Source organism: Trichosurus vulpecula, chromosome 3 (assembly GCF_011100635.1).
Source record: "Trichosurus vulpecula isolate mTriVul1 chromosome 3, mTriVul1.pri, whole genome shotgun sequence".
In the NCBI taxonomy this organism is placed as follows: Eukaryota; Metazoa; Chordata; class Mammalia; order Diprotodontia; family Phalangeridae; genus Trichosurus; species Trichosurus vulpecula.
The window spans coordinates 172,290,550-172,317,565 of NC_050575.1; the positions used below are offsets into that span (position 1 = coordinate 172,290,550).

Here is a 27,016-nt window from a genome sequence, read left to right on the forward strand (position 1 = left end):
ACTCAAATGGCAAAAGAGCTCCAAAAAGCCAATGAGGAGAAGAATGCCTTGAAAGGCAGAATTAGCCAAATGGAAAAGGAGGTCCAAAAGACCGCAGAAGAAAATACTACTTTAAAAATTAGATTGGAGCAAGTGGAAGCTAGTGACTTTATGAGAAATCAGGATATTATAAAACATAACCAAAGGAATGAAAAAATGGAAGACAATGTGAAATATCTCCTTGGAAAAACCACTGACCTGGAAAATAGATCCAGGAGAGATAATTTAAAAATTATTGGACTACCTGAAAGCCATGATCAAAAAAAGAGCCTAGATACCATCTTTCAAGAAATTATCAAGGAGAACTGCCCTGATATTCTAGAGCCACAGGGCAAAATAGAAATTGAAAGAATCCATCGATCACCTCTTCAAATAGATCCCAAAAAGAAATCTCCTGGGAATATTGTCGCCAAATTCCAGAGCTCCCAGATCAAGGAGAAGATACTGCAAGCAGCCAGAAAGAAACAACTTGAGTATTGTGGAAACCCAATCAGAATAACCCAAGATCTGGCAGCTTCTACATTAAGAGATCGAAGGGCTTGGAATGCGATATTCTGGAGGTCAATGGAGCTAGGATTAAAACCTAGAATCACCTACCCAGCAAAACTGAGTATCATGTTCCAAGGCAAAATATGGATTTTCAATAAAATAGAGGACTTTCAAGCTTTCTCAGTGAAAAGACCAGAACTGAATAGAAAATTTGACTTTCAAACACAAGAATCAAGAGAAGCATGAAAAGGTAATCAAGAAACGGAAATTGCAAGGGACTTACTAAAGTTGAACTGTTTTGTTTACATTCCTACATGGAAAGATGATGTGTATGATTCATGAGACCTCAGTATTAGGGTAGTTGAAGGGAATATGCATATATATATATGTTTATGTATATATGTAAGTGAATGTGTATGTATGTATGTATCTATGTGTATATGTATGCATGTGTATGTAGGTATATATATATGTGTGCTTTTATATAAGTATATACATATATATATATATGTAAAAGAGAGAGAACAGACACAGGGCGAGTTGAAGATGAAGGGAAGATATGTAAAAGAAATAAAATGAAATTAAGGGATGAGAGAGCAACATACTGAGAGAGGGAGATAGGGAGAGATAGAATGGGGTGGATTATCTCGCATAAAGGTGGCAAGAGGAAGCAGTTCTGTGGGAGGAGGGGAGAGGGCAGGTGAGGGGGGAATGAGTGAACCTTGCTCTCATCAGATTCGGCCTGAGGAGGGAATACCATACATACTCAGTTGGGTATCTTACCCCACAGGAAAGAAGAGGGAGGAAGATAAAAAAAAAAATAAAAGGGGAGGGGTATGATGGAGGGGAGGGCAGATGGGGGTGGAGGTAATCAAAACAAACACTTTGGAAAGGGGACAGGGTCAAGGGAGAAAATTCAATAAAGCGGGATGGGTTGGGAAGGAGCAAAATGTAGTTAGCCTTTCACAACATGAGTATTGTGGAAGGGTTATACATAATGATACATGCGTGGCCTAGGTTGAAGTGCTCGACTTCTTAGGGAGGGTGGGTGGGAAGGGAAGAGGGGAGAGAATTTGGAACTCAAAGTTTTAAAAACAGATGTTCAAAAACAAAAAAAAAGTTTTTGCATGCAACTAAAAAATAAGATACACAGGCAATGGGGCATAGAAATTTATCTTGCCCTACAAGAAAGGAAGGGAAAAGGGGATGAGAGGGGAGGGGGGGTGATAGAGGGGAGGGCTGACTGGGGAACAGGGCAACCAGAATATATACCATCTTGGAGTGGGGGGGAGGGTAGAAATGGGGAGAAAATTTGTAATTCAAACTGTTGTGAAAATCAATGCTGAAAACCAAATATGTTAAATAAATTTAAAAAAAATAAAAGATTACAGCAACTTATCACAAGAATAATACACTATGACCAGGTAGGATTTATTCCAGGAATGCAAGGCTGGTTCAGTATTAGGAAAACTATCAGCATAAGTGATCACATAATAACAAAACTAGCAGAAACCATATGATTATCTCAACAGATGCAGAAAAAGTTTTTGACATACTACAACACCCATTCCTATTAAAAACACTAGAAAAAAGCTTAGGAATAAACAGAATCTTCCTTAAAATTGGAAAACGGTAGGGCAGAAACTGGGCATAGACCAATATCTTATACCATATATCAAAATAAAGTCAAAATGGGTTCATGATTTAGGAATAAAGGTTGATATTACAAGTAATTTGGGAGAGCAAGGAATAGTTTACCTGTCAGATTTATGAGAAAGGGAAGAATTCATGACCCAACAAGTGTCACAAAATGCAAAATGAATAATTTTGATTATGTTAAACTGAAAAGTTTTTGTACAAACAAAGCCAGTGCTACAAAGATTAGGAGGGAAGCAGAAAATTGGGAAAGAATCTTTATAACCAGCACCTCTGATAAAGGCCTCATATCTAAAATATGCAGGGAACTGAGCCAAATTTATAGGAATATAAGTCATTCCCCAGTTGAAAATTGGTCAAAGGATATGAACAGGCAGTTTTCAGAGGAAGAAATTAAAGATATCTATAGTCATATGAAAAAATGCTCTAAATCACTATTGATTAGAGAAATGCCAATTCAAACAACTCTTAGGTACCACATCTTTCCTGTCAGATTAGCTGACATGACAAACAGGAAAATGATAAATGCTGGAGAGGATGTGGGAAAATTGGAACATTGTTACATTGCTGGTGGAATTGTGAACTGATCCAGCCATTGTGGAGAGCAATTTGGAACTATGCCCAAAGGGCTATAATGTGCATGCTCTTTGACCCAGCAATACCACTCCTAGGGCTGTATCCCAAAGAGATCACACAAATGGGAAATGAACCAGTATGTGCAAAAATATTTATAGCAACTCTTTTTGTGGTGGCAAAGAATTGGAAATCAAGGGGATACCCATCAATTGGGGAATGGGTAAACAAATTGTGGTATATGAATGTAATGGAATACTATTGTGCTATAAGAAATGAGGAGCAGACAGACTTCATTATAACCTGGAAAGACTTATATGAACTGATGCTGAGTGAGGGGAGCAGAACCAGGAGATCATTATACATGATTACAGACACACAGTATCTATAAGGAGTAACTTTGATAGACTTGACTCCTCTCATCAATGCAAGGTTCAAAGACAGTTCCAAAAGACTCATGATGGAAAAAGCCATGCACATCCAGAGAAAGAATTATGGAGTCTGAATGCAGATTGAGGCAAACTATTTTCTCTCTTTTTTTTTCCTTCTTTTTTGGTTTTGTTTCTTCTTTCTCATGATTCATTCCATTGGTTATAATTCTTCTTTACAACTGGACTATTATGTAAATAAGTTCAATGTGAAGGTATATGTAGAACCTACATTGGATTACTTGCCATCTTGTGGGGGTGGCGGTAGGAGAGGGAGGGAGAGAAAATTTGGAACCCAAAATATTGTGGAACTAAGTGTTGTAAACTAAAAATAAAAATAAATTTATAATTAAAAAAAAAGAAATAAGATCCTTCCAGGTAGAGAGGTGAGGTGGGAGTGTATTCCATTTAATGAAAAGGTATACAGGAGATGGAGTGTTATATATGAAGAACAGCAAGAAGACAATTTAGCTCAATCATAGAGTGTGGGAAGGAAAATGATGTATTATATCAAAAGGTTGGAAAAGGATCAGATTGTCAAGGGCTTTAAAAATTAAAAAGGAGCTTATATTTGGTCCCAAAGGAAAGAGAAAGGCAAATAGGCAAAAATCCAAGAGGTGATACCTTCTTTAGCCAAACCTAATAGAAATCAACTTGATGTAGTTTGAATCTCTAAATAATCTGTATACCTAGATATACTCAAGATAAGGTCATTTAGAATATAAATCATGTAAATAGAAGTTGAAAAAGATTGGATGAGCAAGCATAGGAAATTGGGGTATATACTGTATAAAAGGCATAGTTCCTTCCTAGGAGGTAGGTCTACCAAGCAACCAAGTCAACTTATAGAATCTTTCTTGGGAAAATAAGAACTTAAGGATATGATATCAAATGACTGCAAAGGACTTGACTTCATCCAGTCTGGGCTGAATCTGTTGAATTCTCCTTTAGAAAAGAGTTAATGCCTCCACTGTTGCATTCTTCACTATCTTGTCCATGCTTATATAGCTAGTAAGTATCTGAACTTGGGGATCAAACCCAGATCTCCCAAGTCTAGAACTCAGGTCACTGCATTAGGCTGCCCTGCTAGGGCATCTAATAGGAAAATTCCTAAATTAAATGAAAAGCGTTTCTTAGGATTTTAATGTATATTAATTTGTCATAGTTGTTAGAAATATTACTCTGAAGTTCATAGACCCCTCTGTTTTCCATCAAGCCATTTACCTATGAGTTCTTATCTATGATCTTTCCTTTCTTGCAGTTTGAAGCCTCTCCGTTCTTTCTTCTCTTCCTATTTAAAATCATTACCTGGTGTGAGAAAAAAAATGCTTTCACAGTTTCCATTTACAGTAAAACCAAACAAAGATGACGATTCAGAGATCACAGTCTGGAGAGAATTTGATAAGTAAGTATTTACTGGCCCTTAGTTGAATGGTTGACCATTTAGGTAGTTAAATTTTATAAGAATTTTGTTAGGAAGGACACCATAAACTGATAATGTATTGGGAAAGATTTTGTTTAGCAGTTAAACCGCTGAACCACACATGATACGCACTCTCTTCAAAAGGAGCTTCCATCCATATCTCCGCTGGGAGGAGGGAGAGCAGAGAATTCGTCGTGAAGACAATGTAGTTTTTTAAACAGAGTTTATGATGTGTATCTTAGGTCAAAACTTTATATGGCTGATCTTGAGTCAGGGTTACATTATCTCCTTCGAGTGGAGCTTGCTGCTCATAAGACCCTGGAGGGAGCTGAGCTGAAGACCTTCAGGAATTTTATTACAGTCATTGCAAAGGTACGGTTTACATGTGTAGTCTTTGATTACATTTGTATGGGGAATTTAATCTGTGTTGAATGAAATATTTGGCATATTCTATGATGAATTTGAATGATTTGCTTTTGTTTCCCTTAACTGTTCAAACCTGCATTTGCTTTTGGAAATAATTTCTATCTGGATAGATGTGTGTGTATGTGTTTTGTGTGTTACCAAGCCAACAAGCCTGCATGTATTTGATTAGATTTCAGGTGATCATTTCAGGTTTAAAACCTCAATATTTCAAGACTCTTTTAAAGAGGTCCTGAGGCACAGGTGGCTTGGGGAGGTGCTTCTGTTGGGTATTACAGATACTCACAAGGCATTACTTATTATGAACTGCAATATTTAATGAACCGGTACAGGACAGCGCTACAACATGTAGTGCTTGTTTTTGCCTGCTATGTTATTCTTTTTATTTCTTAAATAAGGCCTCAGTGGAAAGAGAATGAAATTACTTAGCACTTTCTTCAGAGGGAAAACTTATTGCTGATTTTAATGCTTCAAGAGCCATTTTCCAGCTATTCTTAGTGTCAGTAAACAAGAAAAACTAATTGAGTGTATAATCATAGTAGAATAATTCACATTATGTAGTGCTTTAAGATTTGCAGAGTGTTTTCCTCATAACAATCCAGAGAAGTGGGTATTGCAGGTATCATTTACATTTTTACAAATGAGAAAACTGAAAGTCACAGAAGTCAAACAACTTGTCCTAGGTCCTACCACCAGCTAGTATTAGGGCTGGGCTTCCAACCCACTTCCTCTTACCTCCATACCCTTGGTTGCATCCACTCTACCATAACTATCTTGGCTTTGGACAGTTCATAGATCAAGGAGTAAGCTAGAAGTGGGAAGCTGCTGCTGCTTCTGGGCCAAGCTGAGCAGTTAGGTTTCTACCCCCCCCCCATTTCTATTAGTAACTTTCTGTTCCCTCTTGTTTATAAAACCTCATTACCCCAGTTTCTGAATTAACTAATGAAAAAGAAAAACCAAACCCAAAACCTTTCCTTAAAGCCACTATTAGTTTGCCTGGCATAAAATGTCCAAAAGTTGGTATCCTACAATTTGATATTTTCTGTAAACTTCCTGTTTATATAAAATAACTGTTTTCCCCATTTCTGTTGTTTGAAACACAGTCCATTTGTTTTGTTTTTAAAATTCCTAACCATAAAAATAACATCTGCTTTCTGTTCCCACAATAGATAAGAATTCATTTCTTGATGATTTTCATTCACCAAAATTTACCAGTATGACAATTTCAGATGGTTTAGTAGAGCCCTAAGGTCCTACCTAAAAGACCTTATGGGGTTTTTCTGCACAGTCCTTAAAGCAAGTCTTACAAAGAATTTCATCACCTAAATGGGGTACTGCTATATTAGATACATTGTTAAGATACATGATTTTGGATTCTAGAGACTCAGTTCCCAGGTAAGGAATTATTTTTTGGCTATGATGGATTACTATAAATTAGAAAGAAGACATCCCAAATTAATAAAAACCCTGGACTATCTTTTAGGACCTTGATTTTCAGTACATAAAACAGGGGTCATAGATGATTTCTGAATCCCCCTTAAAGGAAGATTGTTTCCTGATAATAATAGAATTGTTAACTTTGAGATTGTTTTTATTAGATTTAGTGGTAGTGTCTCTTCACAATACAATGTAACTCAAAAAGATATTTTAAACATTCCGTCCCTGTTAACTTTTTAATAAACCCATTCTGCTGTGCATCTGCCATTCCAATTTACCTCAATTTTAAAGCTATGCAAAACAACATACCTTCTTTCCCCTCCTCTTTACTTTAATCAGTAATGAGATGGTTTTAAAACAGTGCTTTGTTCTAAATTCTTTAGATATTTATTTATTGTCTGAAATGTTAAGAAAAATGTCACTTGAAGGAAGTTTTATCTAGGCAAAAACAGCAGCAGCACATTGGGTAAGAGGCATAGTTTATACTTTTAAGTGATTAAAGCACTAAGATGCAAAAAGATCTTGACTATCCTGAAGACTGGGCCAAACTAAGGAGATGAAAATTAACAGAGTAAGTGTGAAGTCTTTCATTTAAGTTCAGAAAATCAACTAAAGAAGCGTAGGTTAAGATGTGGCTTAACAGCAATTCATGTCAAAGAGATTTAGGTAGAGAATAGTTCCACTGTTTTCTGTACTGTTTAGAAAATATCTGCAGTATTTTATTTAGTTTTGGGTGCCACGTTTGAATTGATAAGGTGGAGCATATCAGGAGATGAGTGACTAGGAGAATAAAGAGTACAGAAATCATGTCACTTGAAGAAGTTAGAAATGAAAAACACTGGAGAAGAGATAACAGGAGGACACGATAGTTGTCTTCTGATATTTGAAGGGCTACTATCTGAGAGGCATTAGAGCTATAGGATGCCAGAGTTGAAAGAGACTATTCAAAGCCCTCTAGTTCAAGCATTATCCAAGCATTAAATTTACTCATTGTAACTCCAGAGGGCGTAACTAGGACCAAGTGGGTAAAAGTTACACAGAGATAGATTTTAACTGTTCTGCGACTTTATAACAATTTACAGAACTCTCCAAAAATGGACAGGGTTCCCTGGTGAGATAGTTGTTTTTATCATTGTCAGAGATGTGATAAAGGGGATTCCTGCATGGTATGCGAGATTAGATGATATCTGAAATCTCTTTTAACTTTATGATTCTCTTGAGTGTTTTTAACCCCATAGATGCCAGAAAAAAATATGCCTAGTAGACTCTTCATTATTAAGGCATTTTGGGAAATCAGAATGCATTTTTATGTTATGAATTTAAAAAACAAAAACAAATGGATTGTATTTCAAACAATAATGAGCTTTATGCAATATATTTTAAGTATCTAGTATATGAAAATCAGTCATAATCAGGTTTTTCCTCATAGTGCCACTCAGCAGTAAAAAAAAAATCTCTAGCTGCCCTCATTTCCTTTAAGAAAGTGTAGCACTAATCTGTTCATCATATTATCCCCCAAATAGCCTTTGTCCTTTCTGATGGATCCTGGCCAGATGATTCAATTTTGTTGCATAGCTATTAGCAAATCATGGCTATTCATGTCTCATTGGATGTGCTTTTTTTCTCTTTTGGTATTTTTCTCAGTTTTTCTCTTTAATTTTGAAACATGTGTTTCTCTGTTGTTCTCACATATGTAGTCTGGATGGCTCTTTAGTTCACAGTTAAAATTGTAGTTTAACTTGGAAAATGTCTTACAAGGATGTAGATACTTTTAAAACTGCTAGTAAATAGATAATAGTGCTTACACATACATTTCCATACCCTGATTTTAAAAATGCCCCAGTGTTATTAAATAAGAAGTTGATGATTTGGTTTTTTTGTTTCAAAATTGCTATTGATATAGGATTATAATTTTAGTTTTAATAGTCCTCACAGACACCTTTATTTTACACTTGTACTAAGACTCTTATTTGGTATAGATCCCTAAGTAGGGGGCATACAATCTCCTTATTAGGGAACATAATAGGTTTTTTGTATAAAAATACTGGTTTGATGTCTTTAATTTAGATGACCAATACTCAGAACTGCATGAAGAAGAAACTAAGTAGAGGAACACAGATATGCCATCCATACCTGCTGATCGACATTTTAAATAGTGATAGCAAAGGAGCCAAGAGCAGAAAAACAACAGAGTCCCTGAGTAGAAAAGGAGGAATTAGCAGCTGTTTTATCACAAAGAACATCACATAAATAAGTGGGCTGTTATTTCAGATAGGCCTGCAAAGCACTTGACAACTTGATAAATAAACCATATTCAGGGATCATTTCATCTGTCATTGTAAAGTAGCTATCCCAGAGTGAAAATGAGACAGCTATTTTAATGGAGCTGGGCAACTATTTAAAATATAAGGGAAAGGATGATCTTGTATCCACTGGAAACTGGAAGGAAACTGGTGTGGCCTATAACTTCTCAGTGAATTTAATCTGGGAAAAGGTTCTAGATAGACAGATCCACATGATCATAGCTTAGATTTCCCTTTCCCTCTCTGTCAATAAAACTGTTGACTTGGAGAGACTGTTATATAAGAATGACCTACAGCCATTCCCTTGCTTAGCAAGACTTATAGTTTGTTTCATTTGTTCAGAGATGCAGAGTTCAGAAACCTAAACAATTAGAATCAATTGAAAAATACTGATCAGAACTCCCTTTGCATGAGTATGACACAAATTTTTTTCTGAGTTAATCATGTGGTTACGGGCATTAATCTTTTTCAGCTATTTCCTGGCCGCCAACCTGTGGTGAAGTTATTGGAAACTTTACAGGAGTGGTTGGTCAGCCTTCCTCTGGACAAAATCCCTTACAATGCAATCCTGGATCTGGTCAATAACAAAATGCGGGTAATTTCTAACTTTATATTCTAAACTAAGAGGAAATACATTATAGTCAGGGAGATAAGAGCACTGTTCTTATGGTTCTGATCCTTAGTTCAGGTCTGGTGTCTGTAGAGCAACTCTTCAACCCAACCCACATGGGTCTGGTAAGAATTCATCAAAACATGGCCTAGATTCAACAAGTTAGAAGGAAAAAAATGTTTTGAGTATACTAAGCTTTGGCCTTAATGGAAGATCAAGAAAGTCACTATTTTAGTGTCCCAGATATACTGATAGTAATGGGTTCAATTATATATTCCTTCTCCTCCTTTCCCCCCGACCCTGCCTCAGCCAGATAAATTATTTATTCTTTTGTCCTTGGGGGATAAGGCCCTAGTTTGTTGTTCGTATTCCCAGGATGATTTTGTATCTTTTCCCCCAACAAGCTGGTTTGATATCGTGAGTATCTTAACATCATTATTGACATCAGGGCAGTTCAGTGAAAACAAAGGTAATAGAACCCTTTTTGTCATAAGAGTCAATAAGCTTAAGGGACTTTAGAGGCCATGTAGGCCAGCCCCCTTATTTTGCAGATAAGGAAATGCAAACTTAAGAAGGAAAATGATTTGCCTGAAATAGCACAGATAGTGAGTACACAGAGTAGGGACTGACACGTAGGTCTTCTGAAAACCAGCAAATATCTTTTCAGTAGATATATCTCCATTTCATATCTTAATATAAGTGGAAAATTAATTTCATTTAATAAATAAGTAAATTTAAAAATCTGTATTTGACCACAGTGCTAGGTCCATTAAAAAGCAATAATGACAAACAGACTTATTTGAAGCAGTCCTACTAGCGCAAAATATGACTTAAGTAGCTAGTATGGTTTCAGAGAAACCAGGACATTGCATTTAGAATTGAATATTCAGTGAGCCTTAAGAGTTTCCTCATTTCGTTGGTATTCATGTAGAATTTTTCATCATTTACTCTTACTCTTTTATATAAATTATTTCTTTATTGCCAACCAAATATTTTAATAACTTGAATTAAACAAAATACCATGTTTGCCAAAATGTCTACATGGTATGTATTAGTTTTCTAATTAGCATTTTCTTCCAGTAGCTCTTATTAATAAGGTGCTTTTGCCCATTTACTTTACCAACTAAATTTTGTCAGTTTCATTAATCAGTGTTTAGAGTTAAAAATGAAAATCTGTTTTCTTCCTTAATGTGCCTGCAAAGTGTCTTAAAAGTTTAAGTTTTGAACAGTGTCTGCCATTACACTAATTTGAAATGTTCGATAGAACTATAATGCAGCGTATCATGAGGTTCTATACATATAAACATATGTGCCATTTAATAAAACTTCTATAAAAGGAGGAAATTAATGATAGTGAAATAATTAGACTAAACTTTAACTGATGAAGTATTCAGACCTCCCTTAAAATAATGTATTAGCAGTAGTTAATACTCTTAATTGAAGGAAAGGACATTTAACAATTCTCTTTTCATAGCCATGGTATCTCAATTATTATAATTTTATTATTGGGCTGTTATAATGTTTACTCATCAGCTTGCTTTTTAAAAAGTTTTGCATAATTTAGTACCTCTGAGGATTTTATTTGACTGTACTTTGTATTTTTATTTTACTTCTATGTTACATGAAATCTTAAGAGTAATTATAATCAGAAATAATACTGCTACTTTAGTGAGATACATAGGTATATGTGATACATCTTAAGGCCTATTGATAGAGAACATATCATTTCTGTGTATTTTGAAGACTGTCAGTGATGTAACTAAATGCAGATTAGTATCAGTTTGATTTTAAAACAAAACATATATTATAAATTCTCTTTCAGATTTCTGGAATATTTCTAACTAATCATGTTAAGTGGGTTGGATGCCAAGGAAGCAGACCAGAGTTAAGAGGTTACACTTGTTCCCTTTGGAAACTTTTCCACATTTTAACTATCCAGGCTGTAGTTCGTCCAAAAGCTCTGGCCAACACAGGTATGTGACATTTACAAATTAATTGATTTTGACTATAACCATAACTTAGGAACATAGACCTATATTCATTTGACTATCAGAGCATCAGAAAATTAGGCTAAATTCTTTTCTTCCCAGCTTAACTTGGATGGATAAAAGTAGCTCATAAGTTCTTCTGGCAAAATTGAATTTCAGGACTTAGGAGTTCTGGAATGAAATGAATTTCTGCTTCCATCTAGTGCCAGCACAAACTTGACAAGCCTGGGAGAAGGAAGTTACAAAGAAGAATGACTTGGGATGGCTTGTCTATACCTCTTTTTGAGTGACATTGTAGTCTGAAGGGTCAGTAAAACTAGGAAAAATACGAAGTTCCAAAGCCAGTTTGAACGATGATATTTTTAGGAAAGAACCAACCAATGCTTACATAATAATAATAATAGCTGGCATTTCTGTGGCCTTTTATAGTTTGCAAAGCACTTTATATGCATTATTTCAGTTGAGCTTCAAGTAACTTTATGAAGTGAATAGTAGAGGCATTATTATTCCCATTTTATAGCTGAGGAAACTGTGGCCCAGGGAAGTAAAGTGACTTACTGTTTCCTGTCTCCTAATTGTTCTCCCTGCCTCAAGTCTTGGTCTAGTCCATCCTCCACACAGCTGCCAAAATGATTTTCCTAAAGTGATACTGCCCTACTCAGTAAACTCTTTAATAGTTCCCATGAAATCTGGTATGAAGTATAAACATGAATTTAAAGCCCCTTTTAAAGCTACTTTTCTACCCTTACTACATGTCACTCCACTTCACCTGGTCTACATTCCAGTCAGAGTGACTGGCTTACTGTTCCTTAGACACAGCACTCCTTTTCCCAGCTACATGCCTGTGTACTGACTCCCCCAAATGCCTGCAATGTCTTCCCTCCTCATGTCTACCTCTTTAATCCCTAGTGTCTGTCAAGACTCAGCTTAAGCACTACTTTCTACAAGAAGTCTTTCCTAATCCTGCTAGCTGCTGGTGCCTCCATCCTCCTGCCCCTGTCGCCTTGTATGTGTACCTGTATATGTACGTGTTGCCTTCCCCAATAGAATGTAAGCTCATTGAGGGCATCTACTTTTCCTTTTGTCCTTCATCCCCAGTTTCTAGCATTATGCCTGGCAAATAGTAGATGACTAATAAATTGTTGCAGATTAATTTATTGATAGATTGTATGTGGAGCAATTCATTGAAGAAAGTTCTGGATTCTGTGGATTTGGGATTTTGTCAGCTTCTCAGTTTATAGTAATTCCTGACAGACAAAGGAATAGTTCCGTTCCTGGACGTAGCTCCCTAGGACTCAGGGCCATTAATCTTAACATTCTGCCTCACATAGAGGTAGAGGTTTTTCTAGGATTTTATTCAAGAAGAGCTGTGTAGAAGAAAGAGTAGAGTCTTCCAGGTGAGACCTGGTGGGGTTCATATCTCCTCCCAGACAGAGACTGAAAATACCATTCATTCAACTCCTTGTTGCTCCTTGCACAAGGCTTTCCATCTTCTAACTCAAGTCCCAACTAAAATCTGACCTTTTACAGGAGCCTTTGTTGATCCTTCTTAATTTTAGTGCCTTCCCTCTGTTGATCATCTCCAGTTTATCCTGTACATAACTGTTTGTATGTAGTTGTTTATGTGTTGTCTCCCCCATTAGACCGTGAGCCCTTTGAGAATAAGGACTGTCTTTCACCTTTCTTTGTGTCCCCAGTGCTTAGCTTACCATGGTGCATGGTACAGAGTAGGCAATTAAGAAATCTTTATTGAATGTCAGAGCTAAATACTGAGACTATAAAGACAAAATAATAGTCCCTTTCCTCAAGGAGCTTAACATTCTGTTGGGGTGAAGCAACACGTACACAGATAATTAAATACAAATTCTATGCAAAGTGAGTCTGGGTGTGCGGGACTAGAAATTCAAGGGATTACAAGAGTCTCATTTTATGAAAGTCAGACCAAGTCTTATTCTAGAATGTGAAATTAAACCACAGAAATCCAGTTTTTAAGTTAAAGAAGTCTTTCATATGAAAAAAAGAAATTATTTAGACATGAAGCAATTATAACATAGGGGAACTAGCAGAAGAATGGCTCCAAGTTATACACTTAAAAATACTTAACAGAGTGAACTTGAGTTACTCATTCCCTCCTCTAGGTGTCCCTCTGTTTTCTCGTTTTTTTAAATAAGGAACTTGGACTAGATTGTCTTTAGCCATGATCCTTTGATCACATCCTTAATGGGAAAATGTAAACAAATCACTCACATACAGGCATGAATGTGATTTGTGCAAAGAAAAGGTTGAGCCAAAATGCCACAAAAAGTTTAAGCTAGCACAAGGGACTTCTGGGTATTCCTAGAGCCATAGTGGAACTCAATTTCAATCAAAGCCACATGCTTGTTTTACAATAAGTTCTCTCCATGAAAAGGCCCTTTCTATGTCAACACTTTGGGTCTAAAGTTCCTATGAGGCACATACATTTATGCTGGCCTGGTTAGAAACATGCCTAATCATAATAGAAATTCAACTAGCAAAACAAATTTCTGGGGTGAAAACAGAAAAGAAAATTAGCAGTGAGAAATAACTTTCAACTGAGTAGGCACCAAAGGTTTTGTAGAGGAGGAGTGTAGTATGAGATAAGAGAACGAAGAAAACAGGCTGGAGAACAGTTCAGATGTTTATAGTAGCATGATGTCACATGGATAGATACTTATACTGTGAATGTAAGCCACCTTTTTTTTTTTTAAATTAACCCTTCAACCACAGCAGATAGGGTACTGGGCCTGAAAGCAGGAAGACCTGGATTTAAATCTGGCCTCAGACACTTCATAGCTATGTGATTTGGCCAAGTCATTTCACTTCTGTCTGTCTCAATTTTCTTCATCTGTAAACTTGAGGGTACTAATAGTAACAACCTCCCAGGGTTGTTTTAAGGATCAAATTAAATAATATTTATATTAATTAATAAATCACTTAGCACAGTGCCTGGCATGTAGTATGCACTTAATTCAGGCTTATTTCCTTCCTTATGCCATAAAAAAATGTATAAACTAAAACCATTTGGCATCTTATTTTCATTTGATATTGTGTCACTACAAAAATTGCTCAAGTTCTCTAAAATTGAAGAAAAAGAAAATTTTAAAGTAACATTCTAAAGGATCCTCAGTATATGTTAACTTAGTAAAAAAAAAAATTAGAGCAGATATGTGATGATTGTATCTTATACCCAAAGAATTGGGTCAGGCTGAGACAAACGGATTATGTCTTGGAAGGTTTTTCCTCTCCTTATTGCATGTTTAAATCCTATCTGCTAAAAAGCATGATGCATTCATTCTCTAATCCTCCCCACCACAGGTAGGGTTTTATGGTTCTTGTCCATTTTAAAGATTAGAGTTACCCTAAATTTGCACTAGTTTGTGAGAGAGAGAAAAGAGGAGATTACACAGTGATACATGGCAGATGTTAGAAGATCCAGCTCTTAGCCTGAAAAAGAAAAAAAATGAGCCATTTTGTGTTTATAGAAGACAAAAAACATGCCAAGGACATTTTTCTTGGTTGGAGCAGTTTCATATTAAAATGGAAACTTGCTATTAAATGGTTTTCTAAATTTTCTTTCTTACCTTTTAAAATATATGTATGTGAACTTGACTAATATGGAAATGTGTTTTACAAGATTGCACATATATGACCTACTTCAAATTGCTAACCATTTTAGGAAGGGGGTAGTGAAGGAGGAAGGGAGATAATTTAGAACTCAATATTTTTTTTAAATAAAAGTTTAAAATTCTCTCTACATGTAATTAGAAAAATAAAATGCTATTAAATATCTGTCTATATATACATATTTACAAAAGTCAAAATACATAAAATATATACAGAAGTGAAAAATTTTGTGACTTAACTAATGTTACCATTTCAATCACTAAATTTAAAAGAATTTCTCAAAAAGTCTACCACATACTCTTTGTTTCTCTTCCTTCACCCCCTCCAGCTTGTTTTAAATTAGATAAGGTAAGAATTATGAACATTAGTAACATACGTCTTTAAACCAGGAGCCTTACTCTCTGTTATATTAACTGTCATCCCTCTAGAAGTATTAAAATTATTTGTAAACTTTAAGAATTCTTCTCTACCCTCCCTAAATAAACGTTATACATATGTAACCTTTAAAAAGGTTGCTTATTAGTGTAGTTCATTTGGCTTTAAATTCATGACTTGGATTAGGAAAAATTGTTTTTAAATTATTGTGTAGTATTTCTTTTAATACTGACACTTAATCTACTTTAATCTCATGGGTCCTTTCTTTGTATGTTTTCATTCAATCTCTGATATTAGATGTTTGAATGGAGATTTCTATGTTCAATCTAGTATTGATTCTTTTTTGCTTTTTATCTGTTTTTGTCTCTAGTATAATGTTAATTACTTCCTTTTGACTTTGGAGTTTGTTTTCTTAGAGCTAGACTGCATTTCTTTTTGGTTGTTAAATTAGAGAGAGGGAAAAAAAGATGGAGAGGGCCTTTATTAAATACTTCTTATATGCCTAGCATTGTATTAAGTACTGGAAATACAAATACAAGCAAATAAGACAGTTTTTACTCTAAAAGAGCTTACATTTTATTAGAGGAAGATAATAAAGGGGAACTACAAGTGAAGTTGGTAGTACCCAGAAAATGATGTGGAGGCCTGGTTTTGTGCATGATTATGCAAAAGGTCTCCTATCAATGCATACCCTTGGTTTTTTTTTATGTAGCCTTTGGAATATACTTTTTGTTTGTATGATTTGAAGTTTGTTGCAATTTTTTCTGATTCAGCAATGTATAGCCTTATAAATAGTTTCAGGCCTTTTACTGGTTTGATAATCATTAGTACAGAAGTGTTCTCCCCCAGGAAGATATGTAGGTAGCTAAAGAAACTTAAATCAAGTCATTTTTTATCACTCACATAATAAATAGTAATCAAAAGAAGAGTGACCATAAAACTAAAGTAGTTTTTGAAGACTTTTGTGTGCTATTCCAAACCCATTCACATTGTATTTTAAAATAATTTTAAAGGGAAAACCATGAATCAGGAAGACCTAACAGTCATCCATGTTTAGTTATGGTGACCTCCAGAGAAACCTTACAAGCTTTGAGGTGAATTATATGCATATACCAAGTTAAATATTTGATGAACCGTGATAAATAACCGATGTAGTACTAAAACATAAGCATTATGAACAAATGAAACCGGAATTCTGATTTTAAAATGAGAAAGTATAATTTAAAATGACTGAGTCAGACAATGACATTTAAATACTATGACACTTCTCCCTAGTTCTCAAGCCACCAGCTGGTAAATCAGACTTTTAAAGAAGTGTGTTACCCCTTTATGTGCAGCACACTTAATAGTATTCTAGTATTCTTAAAGCATGAAGGGGCCTTCCAGAGGGCATTAGGCACTCAGAAAAACCTATTTTCATGTTTCTATAAAAAATATTTGTGTGATAGATTTTAAAAGCACATATTTATTTACCGATATACAGGTTTTCTCAATCACATATCACATACATACTACAAAATAAATGGGTTGTTTGGCTTTGACATGCTATGCAAAGTGTGCTGGTTTTACTGAAAATGTTTGTCTTTTTCTACATTACTAGCCCTTCTGGATGAGCTAACCAACAAGTATTTATTTAGGATGATATATATATTGTGTAGGTAGTCAAGCTGGTATTTTTCTTACAGGTTTTGAAGATAATCCCCAAGTGGTTTTGCAAATTATGAGACGGTACCTTGAGACATTTTTTGGATGTAGAGAATGTGCTCAGCATTTTGAAGAAATGGCTAAAGAATCCATGGACTCAGTGAAAACCCGGGATGAAGCAGTCCTCTGGCTATGGAAGACACACAACATAGTGAATAACATGCTGGCAGGTATGACAAAAACAACTCTTAGTGAAAACCTTCTGACCCTTTATAGACTGGGGCTATGACTAGTTAACTAGGCCTGCCCACTTGGTGTGGCCAGAGGGAATCACTTTCAAGGTGAGAAGTTGAACGAGAGTGTCTTTCATTAACTCTGTAGCAGCCAACTTTGTAAATCACTTGGTGACTAGATAGAATTTGGATTGTCTTTGGTCTGTGGTCTAGTACCAAGTTGTCATGTACAGAAGAGCTTCCTGTCAGCATGCTTCATAGAATGCATTTTTGCTGATTTGCTAATTATTACCAAAAGTCCACCTTTGTTCTTTCCCCTTGTAACCTTGCTCCCCACTTCCACCATTGTCATTAAAGGAAAAACACAATTCTTGTAACGCACATGTATAGTCCAGCAAAACAAATTTCTACATTGGCCATGTTCCAAAAAATACATGTCTCATTCTGCACAGTGAGTCTTTCACCTCTTTATCTGTAAGTGAAAGCATATTTCATTATTAGTCCTCTGAAATGAGTTCCTAATACTTTCAAAGTTGTTTTCAAAGATATCACCACAGTGATATCTTTGTATAAATTGTTTCTTGTTTCTGTTCATTTCGATCTCTTATCAGTTCATGTAAGTCTTCCCAGGTTTCTCCGAACCCATCCCCTTCATGATTTCTTACAGCACAATAGTATTCCATCACATTTACATACCATAATTTGTTTAGCCATTCCCCAGTTTATTGGCACCCCCTCAGATTCCCATACTTTGCTATCTCAAAAAGAACTATAAATATATCTGCATATCCTTAGTAGTCTAATCCAAGGTAGAGTCTGATTGCTGCTCCCTCCAGTCTGAACTCTGAAAGTTCCTGACCTAGGTTTGCATCTGAGCAACAGTAGATTGCAGCTCAGCATCTGCCATCTGGAAGCAGGGAAGCTCTGCTGGTTCAGAGTGACAGAACTGCAAGCTCTTCTTTAGTTAGGGATTCTTGTCCTGGTTGTTCTTCTGCAGACTTCAGACTGGCCCAAATCTGAACTGATACTCCAGCTTTGTTCCTGGTGTCTGAGCCACACTGCTGTTGCTTTCTTCTGAGCTTGTTCCTCTTTCCTCATACCACTTGGAGCCTGCAACTGCTTGGGTGGGGGTATTAGTGGGAGTGGACACAGGTCCCCTCATAGGTCTGCCCTGGATCTGTGAGCCAGAAGTGAGTGGTATACAACAAAACTGCATTTACTCCTGTTCCCATTATAGCTCTAGTCTTTTCATCAAGAATGCTTGGACGGGGGCAGCTAGGTGGCGCAGTGAGTAGAGCACTGGCCCTGGAGTCAGGAGGGCCTGAGTTCAAATCCAGTCTCAGACACTTGACACATGTACTAGCTGTGTGACCTTGGACAAGTCGCTTAAACCCAATTGCCTTGCCAAAAAAAAAAAAAAAAAGGAATGCTTGGACATATGCTGTTTCATTAAGGGTCCATTTTTTTCCCCTGTAGGATTGTATTTACTTTTGCTGATTAAGTAATTCTCAACTGTGTGCCTATATCCCGTGCCTTCTAGTACTTATTTGGCCTACTGCCCCCTTTTAAAAAAAAATTACTCCGCATCCCCTGGAAATCTACTTTCTTTAACCCTTTAACTTTTTTTTTTTAATTTGCATCATTTCAAAAATGATGCATCTTAAATTTAATAATTTATTGTAAATTTGTGGGATTTTCCTGCATTGAAGTTTTGTTGATGCAGTATTGCATCATGTAACCATATAGTATCATATTGTAAACAAGTCATTACATGCACATATTCCTGCTGATGCATAGTGGATTTCCCTACAATACGTGACACTCTCTCTTACCAACACTTGTTTGTTAAGACCTGTCAGTGGACTTCACCACTGATGGGTTGTAACTTCCAGTTTGTGTGTTTATTTGCAAAACATGTAATCAATACAACTTTAACTCTGTTACATAACAGATGAAACATGTATGAATGGTTTTTCAAAATTTTCTTCTCTTCTCTTCTTTCCTTATGCATCCACTGCCCCCTTGTTTTTTTTCAATGCTCCTCAATTGCACCCAATGCTACTACCACCTCCTGTATTGTTCTAGTGCCTCCCCCCTACAACAGGTTGGTATAGCCCACTTTGGAAACCTCTATGTCTGGAATATGGTATTCCAAGTTCTCCTTTCCTTTATAGTAGTGACTGTTAAATCATGTGTGATCCTGAATGTGACTACCCAATATTTGAATTCTTTCTAACTGCCAGCAGAATTTTTTCTTTGACCTGAAAGCTGGATTTTGGGTATTATGTACCTGAGATTTTTCATTTTGTAGTTTCAGGAGATGACTGATAGATTCCTTCTGTTTCCACTTTGCTCTCGGGTTCTAATAGGGGTAGGAAGCCTGTGGCCTTGAGGCCACATGTGGCCCTCTAGGTCCTCAAGTGCAGCCCTTTGAATGAATCCAAACTTCACAGAACAAATCCCCTTAATAGAAAGATTTGTTCTATAAAACTTGGATTCAGTCAAAAGGCCACACCCAAGGACCTAGAAGGCCACATGTGGCCTCAAGACTGCAAGTTCCCCACCCCTGTAAGTGATCTGGAAGCTTCTTTTTAATATTTCTTGAAATGAGATGGCTAGGTTTTGGTTATGATGTTCAGGTAGTCCAATAATCCTTAAGTTTTTTCTCCTTGATCTATTTTCCATTTAGTTTTTTTTGTTATGAGATACATTATGTTTTCATCTATTTTTTCAGCCTTTTGACTTTGTTTTAATATTTCTTGTTGTCTCATGGGACCCTGTTATGGTTCCGAGGTTGCCCCAGTATGGGTATGGGACCCTTTCTTGTCTTCATTCACAGCCTCATCTGCTACTCTGCCATCTTGACTCCCAATCCCACATTATTTTACTGGTACAGCTTCCAGGGAATAATGAATTTGCACCAACAAACTGAGAACCACGATAGGAAGAGAATAAAAAAATAGGATGACTTAAGCTTCTCAGATCAATTGTTTTGGGGCAGATAAAAGAGCCCTATACTGGGAATCAGTTTTTTGCCCTGGCTGTGACACTAATTTACTATGCAAACTCAGGTAAATCACTCCTCCTTGGGCCTTCCTTTCTTTGTCTGCCAACTGAGGAAGTTAAATTCTAGGTGATCTTTAAGGTCCATTCCAACTCTGAAATTCTCTGATTCTTTAAATATGCCTAAGTTGAATGTATCCAGAGTAGAATCATTTTAAATGAGTTTTGTTAGACTGAGAGCCCTTCAGTCTTGTCATTTAGTGAAAAAGTTAGAAATCTTAGGGTCATCAAAATACGAATCTAATGAAACTAGGTTTGCAATTTCAGATCCCATAAGGGCCACTTGACTCCATGGAAGGAAAGGTTCTGTTCTGAAACCCTAGATGCCACCTTTAATCCCATCAAGCCTTCTAAATACAAGTCCTTGGTCACAAAGGGAGACCATGTAGGAGAGTATTGTTAACTTAAGGCAGGTCATCCCCACTAATAGAAACCTGGGTTAAAATATTCATTCTGCTGACAGTGGTGTTCTGGTATCCTTCCTCATAGCACAATAAGGCAAACTTTATTCACGCTGAGACACAGAATAAGACATCTTCAATGTAGGCTTCTAGAAGAGAGGTGTTTCATTTCTGGCCAAACCAGACATTGTTCTTAGAAATGTAAGCTTGGTTCTCTGTTTGGTGACATGTCTGAATTGCCCCCATGTGACAGCGGCAGTGCTAACTTTAGGCAGAAACAACTTTGGAGTACATTCATCAGAGATGCATCACTGACCTTGTCCAAAACGAAGTAAGAATGTACATCCCCTGGTAGATATGATGTCTTCTCCAGTAGCCAAATATATCTCTGAGCAAATATGAAGCTGACTCAACATGAATAATTTTCATTACGATCATATTAAAGTTTTCTTTCATACATAGAGCCCACTAAAGCAGTGGTGTTTAGAAAGTATTACTAATTGAACAAGATGCATATTCTTAAAGTTAACATTTAAACTACTTCTAAATCAATACTTGATTAAAATTAGGTTTAAAATAATTCCACTGGCAAATCTTCATAGAAGATGGATGGAAAACAACACTAAAATACTGGCTTTTATTTAATCCATTGTATTACAAAAACATAAGTAAAGCACTAAAGAAAATTGGTTTCTGTTTGCACTTAATACCTGGATCAGGATATGTAGCATTAGTTACAATTTACATATGTAATACTGTTTTGTTCACTATCAAGCTGCAGTTTGGAGAAGCTGTCTCTATGACTCTAAGAGTTATTCCTGACTCTTGTTTTTTCAGTACCAGGGGATTGTCTTCACTGATTTTAAAGAGTACTGAAAAGTTTTCAAGGAACAAGTAGATCTAACTCACTTTCTAAAAAGTAAACCTCTGTCCATCAGCATTGTGATGAAATATACCAGGATGTCCATGAAATTAAACAAGCAGCAATAAATTACAATAGAAAGGGGCAGAGAATCACTGATCTAAGAACAATATCTGATGAAAACATACTTTGTAATTTAGCTGCAAATAATGAATCAGTGTTTTAATAAATATTTATTTAACCTTTTATTTGCAAGGCATTGTATAGGGTTTTTGTAGACTTGTTTCTAGCACATGTTTTTAAAGGACTACTTGATTTATTTCTGGCAAAAGAAAAGGATAATTTGATTTGTTTTAATGTCTTCTGTCCATTTTTTGTTCCCCTTTCTCTTCCTGTAGGCCAGCCAAGTGAAGATCCCAAATTTCCAAAGGTTCAGTGGCCAACACCGGATCTCTGCCCAGGCTGCCATGAGGAAATTAAGGGCCTAGACAGCTGGAATGAAGTACAAGTGCTGACATTCTTGAAGCATCATTATGGCACTGAAAATATCTTAAATAAGTATGCTGAAGACCAGGATGAGCCTAATGAAATCATATCAGAGACCAAACAGGAGTCAAAAGATGTGATCCTGAAGAAACCAAATGGAAAGCAAGAGCCGAACCTGGACCTGCCAAATGTTTTGGACCCCAAATCTCATATTTTAGATAAATTAAATAATAGACCTGACAGAGATAAAATTGAACACCCATATGAATCTAAGATTCATATAGAGACCAAACAGTCTGGGTCTTTCTTAGGGACTGGCTTTTCCAACATTGACATGAGCCTGTGTGTTCTATTATATGTTGCATCATCCGTCTTTTTAATGATAATGTATTTTTTCTCCCGAATGAGGTCCAAATGGTGGAAAGTAAAGTATTATCGCTCACCAGTATAAAACGTTTTTTAAAAAATTATTATTATTGTTGATAAATCAAAGACAAAGTTTCTTTGTAAATGGCAAATTGTCAGCACCAGGTGCAGCTTTAATATTTATGATCAGGGATTTTATGCCATAGTAGAATTGGGTTTTAAACTACATTTTTCTCATTCTATTTTCAATCACTCATTATATGAATGTCCTGTCTTGCAAAGAAAAAGTGTTGGTCTTTTCCATGGCATTACTTGTATATTTCATAGCATTCGATATTTGCATCTTTTATGGATCTGTAGCATAAAGAACTATTATTTATTCACTTTTCCATATTTTAGAAAGAAAAAATTAAGTGCTATCCCACACATTAAAAATATTTCCCATTAAGGTTTTTACATCCTAAATTTTTTAACTGTCTCTTTGTTGCTCATTTGCCAAAATTTTGTTTTTCTATTTGGAGGAGCACATATTGTATTTTCATTGGTAACAGTCAAGCATTTTTGGTCCATTTTATGGTACAGGCTGCATCTTGGAAGGAAAAGGCTTTTAGGTTAGATGTTCGTCTTTCTGGATGCTGAAAATCATCTTCTAAGATGACATTTCCTTGAAGTTTTTGGTGATCTGATTATACTTTGTGGTTTTTACCTCCTGCGTTGTTCCTACATAAACTAGAGGGAACTCTCGCTAGAGATAGAGCACAAAACTTGAAAAACAAACAAGATCGTATTCGGATTATAGTGGTGATACCTCAGAGCCAGTGATTCCTGGGGAAGCAGAAGAAAAGTCCTCAGTTATTTTTGTGCTTTGAAGCAATTGTCTGTAAGTCATCTGAGTGGGTGGTGATTTTTTCGTTTAACGGATTTCAAGTAAATATACACCTAGCAAATTTGTTCTGTGATAAAACAAAACCATTTCTTAATTCTTTGAGGTTAAATTATTTGGGTTCAGAAGAAATAGATCTTTAAAGACATGACTGTGGGTGGGTTTTTTTTCCAACCTGTTCATAAGAAATATGTGAGCAAGTGAATGCTTTTAAGGTCTCTCCATCCTGTGATTGTCCCCTTTGTGTGAGTGGATTCGAGTCTTGCCTGAATTCTGCTCATGTTCAGTAATAATGTTAATGGAATAAAGAGTTATTATTACAGTGTCACTGTGATTTGGACCATTGCGGTGTTTCTGTTACAGAGTCAGGGTAGAGCCAGGAGACTTGACAGAAGTGTACTTTAAAATAGAAGTTAGAAGACCAGATCTTTGCCAAGGAGATGGAAAACAGGCAAGTGGCCATATCCATCTTTTAATAATTAAATAAAAAATCTACTTAAGTTTATGCCAGCATTAAATTATTAAATTAGCTTTTATTAGATGTTGCTTTTGTTATCTAACATCTTATTAAGCACTGTGATGAAATGATCTCTTATTTTGGGTGGAAATTTCCTTTTTATCATTGTGTATGTAAAGTACTGAAATATCACAACACAATATATGGGCTTCTAGAAAGGGACTACTCCTCTAATAGGGAGGAGTGGGAACTCATTTGAATATTATTGATCTTAGCCAAAAGGCCAAGAAGCAATCATTTTAATATTATTCGTTACTTTGAGAACATAGTGAAAGTGGAGCTAGTAGTCAGGTCTGGAAAGGTGAGATATGTTCATTGGATCTTATTGGCTGCCAGTCTTTGCTGCCCTTTAAATAGATCAGGAGAGAGCAGATCATTCTTACAGGACACCCTTTGCTGCTGGAACTTGAAGGGAATTCAAGAGGAAACCCAGTTCTGAAGCTCAAAAAGACAGCCAGTGTGTTCTGAATGCTGAAGATAAAACTGTACTAAGGGTTGGATTTCAAGATTTCTAAATGGTGTACCCATTTAGAGCCTGTGGATTATGTTAGGGCCTATGTTAGGCTGAGGTGATCATAGTAAATGTGTTGAGTTCCACCTCAAAGGAGAGAAGCAGCCTTATATATCTTTAGGGAGTATACTAGGCTGGTGACCTCCAACAGAGATGGATAAGGAGTAGAAATTGGAGTCTAGATATGAAAATGCAAGACCATCTCTAAGTCACTAGAAACATGACTGCATTAAGTCTTGTATCATTTTTTAATGTTGCATTTTCTCTTAATTTGATAGTAATTATTCCTAACCACCATTTTCTCACTTGGGTTAAGGGAAGGAAAGCTTGCTAGTAGCAAAGGAGGGTCAGTTAGACCAGTGGGGATTTCTTAAAGTTTAGGATTAGACTGGCGATAGTGGAAGAGAGAAAGAAGGTAGAAAACCATTGAAGCAGAGACTTCGGGACTGTGAGATTTAAAACTGGTGATTCCCTAGCCTCACAGGGCTATTTTTTTCTATCAGCACATATCCACCTCTAGTGTTGAGTGAGAGGAAAATAATTTCCAAAGAATAGTACTTTCAGAAGGCGTATATAGGATGTTGAAAAATAAGGGGAAGGGAGGGTGGACTAGAAGATGTCTAAGGTCCCTTTCAGTTCTGAAATTCTTTAAACTGTGGCATATAGTAGTTATTCAAATCCTTGTATATTTAAAGTTTGAAGTTTTTATCCTTTTTGAAATTAAACTATATCATAAATTAAACTATTTTAATAAATATCTAATTTCATGATATCCCCATCCCCACCTCTGCCAAAATTCTGCCCATTTTTTGTTATTTTATTTTAAACAGGGATATAGCATTAGGATTTTGAAAGTAGAGTTGTATTCTTAGGGAAAATATTTTCTGTAAAGTAGGGAACAGGTACCCAAAGGAAAGTTTCTGGAATAGCTTTAAAAGGCCAATTTACATTTTTTGATTTGTCACAAAAGCTTTATCTGGAGACATATGTATAGATTTTTTGAATGATTTTGAAAGGCAGTTCTCTTTTTCTACTTTTGTTATTTTTTTTAATATGGTAACTGGCTAAAGGATAGCCTTTTGGTGTTTACAAGACCATTTTGATGTTGATTTCATTGTTAAAACTTCAGGGCAGTGGACTGTTTTAGTAAAAAAAAAAAATGTCAACAAGATGTTTATTTCTTTGCACAAATATTACCAACTTTTGCTTTATAGTTTTGTTTTTTACTAGATTAGAAAGGTTATTTGAAAAAGAAAGCAAGAACCTAAAGAACTCCATTTCTCTTATTAAAAGGTATAATATGAATTTCTTCCATTCCACTGTTAGTGGAGGAGGGCCTTTGAATGATCTTGATTTATTTCTGTTGCGTATCAGATTTGGTCTTCCGATCTTTATGTCTCCCAGTTCCATAATGGGAGGTTCCAATTGTTGGAGTATGTAGGGGTCGAGTATTAAGTTTGGGGAGGGAAGAAATGGATGAACATAAAATGTACAAAGTAAAATATTCTTAGTCCAAAAATATTTTCTGTTTCATGCTTGAATACCCTTTCCTTAAAGTAGCTTCCTTTTAAGTGATATTAATTAGGGGTGACATCATGCCACCCAATAATAGGGCTTTTTAAAAGTTATTTTCCCAAAAGCCCTTAGAATTCAAAGTGAGCGTTTAAATTTCATAGCATCATGTTGTAAAGTTACAGTGTTTTGGGAGATAGGTTTGCGTCCTCTTGAGAGGTGATGACAAGAGTTTCACCACAGAACAGTAAATGTGAAATTTACATTCAGGGAAGGAACCAGGGAGCCAAATTATTTCTTTTCTCTAGTGTCTCTGATGGGAGGAGTTACCATGCCAAGAGAACCAAAAATACTTTCTCAATTCGTTTTAAATTACAAATGGTATGCTACAGATAATGCTCATGTTTGAAATTGTATTAGTATTTTTTAAAATTGCTGAGGTATGTTTTCTAAGTCTGGAGATAGCATAAAAAGTTGTTGAAAGCTAATAAATATATTTCATTAATTTAAATGCTTATTTATTTTTAATGGAAGGATTTTGATGAAAAGCCAATTAATAAAATATTGATGTTATTTCTCTCTTAACACGGAAAAGGCCCATTTTGTATTGAATTGGCTAACTCTACTGTATACATTTTTGAAATAAAGAAGTCTGACATTTTAGAGGGTTGTTATTGCTATTTTAAAAAGTGAAACCAGCACCAATAATGAGTACATAATTTTTATTCTGGATTCAAACTTCCATTCCAAACACTCTTTTGGCCAGCAGCCGTCCTAAATTCTGAAATTCATTCTCCTCATCACGAATGTACCTTAAAGTCTGTCTTGACGATCTGCCTGCTTTTGAGACTCTTTGGGTAGCAGATTAAAACTGGATTTCATTTGCTTGAGACCGAACTCTTTTGAGAGAGTTACAATACAATGCAGCTGTACCTCATTTTATACAGTATTTGTTTTCTTAGAAGTTTATTTTAAATTGAATTATTTTAAGTGCACTAAGGGGCTTGCTATTTAAAGGAAACCTATAGTCAGTCCTCTTAACGTGAAAATTTTCACCCACCCCTTACAAAAATTAAAAGTTCTGAATTTTAAAAAGGTGTTGATTTTTCCAAAAGCGAGGCACACCCTGTATTTAAGACTAGTCCCAGA

The 27,016-nt window shown here is 35.8% G+C and overlaps 1 protein-coding gene across 2 annotated transcripts in view; it reads left to right on the plus strand.

Annotated features, from left to right (window-relative positions):
- QSOX2 (quiescin sulfhydryl oxidase 2) overlaps positions 1–26,530 on the plus strand; it is a 71,695-nt gene extending 45,165 nt beyond the window's left edge. For both annotated transcript variants that reach the window (XM_036750690.1, XM_036750689.1), the window contains exons 7-12: positions 4,447–4,590; positions 4,851–4,980; positions 9,244–9,366; positions 11,204–11,354; positions 17,075–17,263; positions 21,991–26,530. In XM_036750690.1, the coding sequence (XP_036606585.1) occupies positions 4,447–4,590; positions 4,851–4,980; positions 9,244–9,366; positions 11,204–11,354; positions 17,075–17,263; positions 21,991–22,529 (1,276 nt within the window). In that variant the 3' untranslated portion in view covers positions 22,530–26,530. The remainder of the gene's footprint in view (positions 1–4,446; positions 4,591–4,850; positions 4,981–9,243; positions 9,367–11,203; positions 11,355–17,074; positions 17,264–21,990) is intronic.
- The last annotated feature ends 486 nt before the right edge of the window (positions 26,531–27,016 follow it).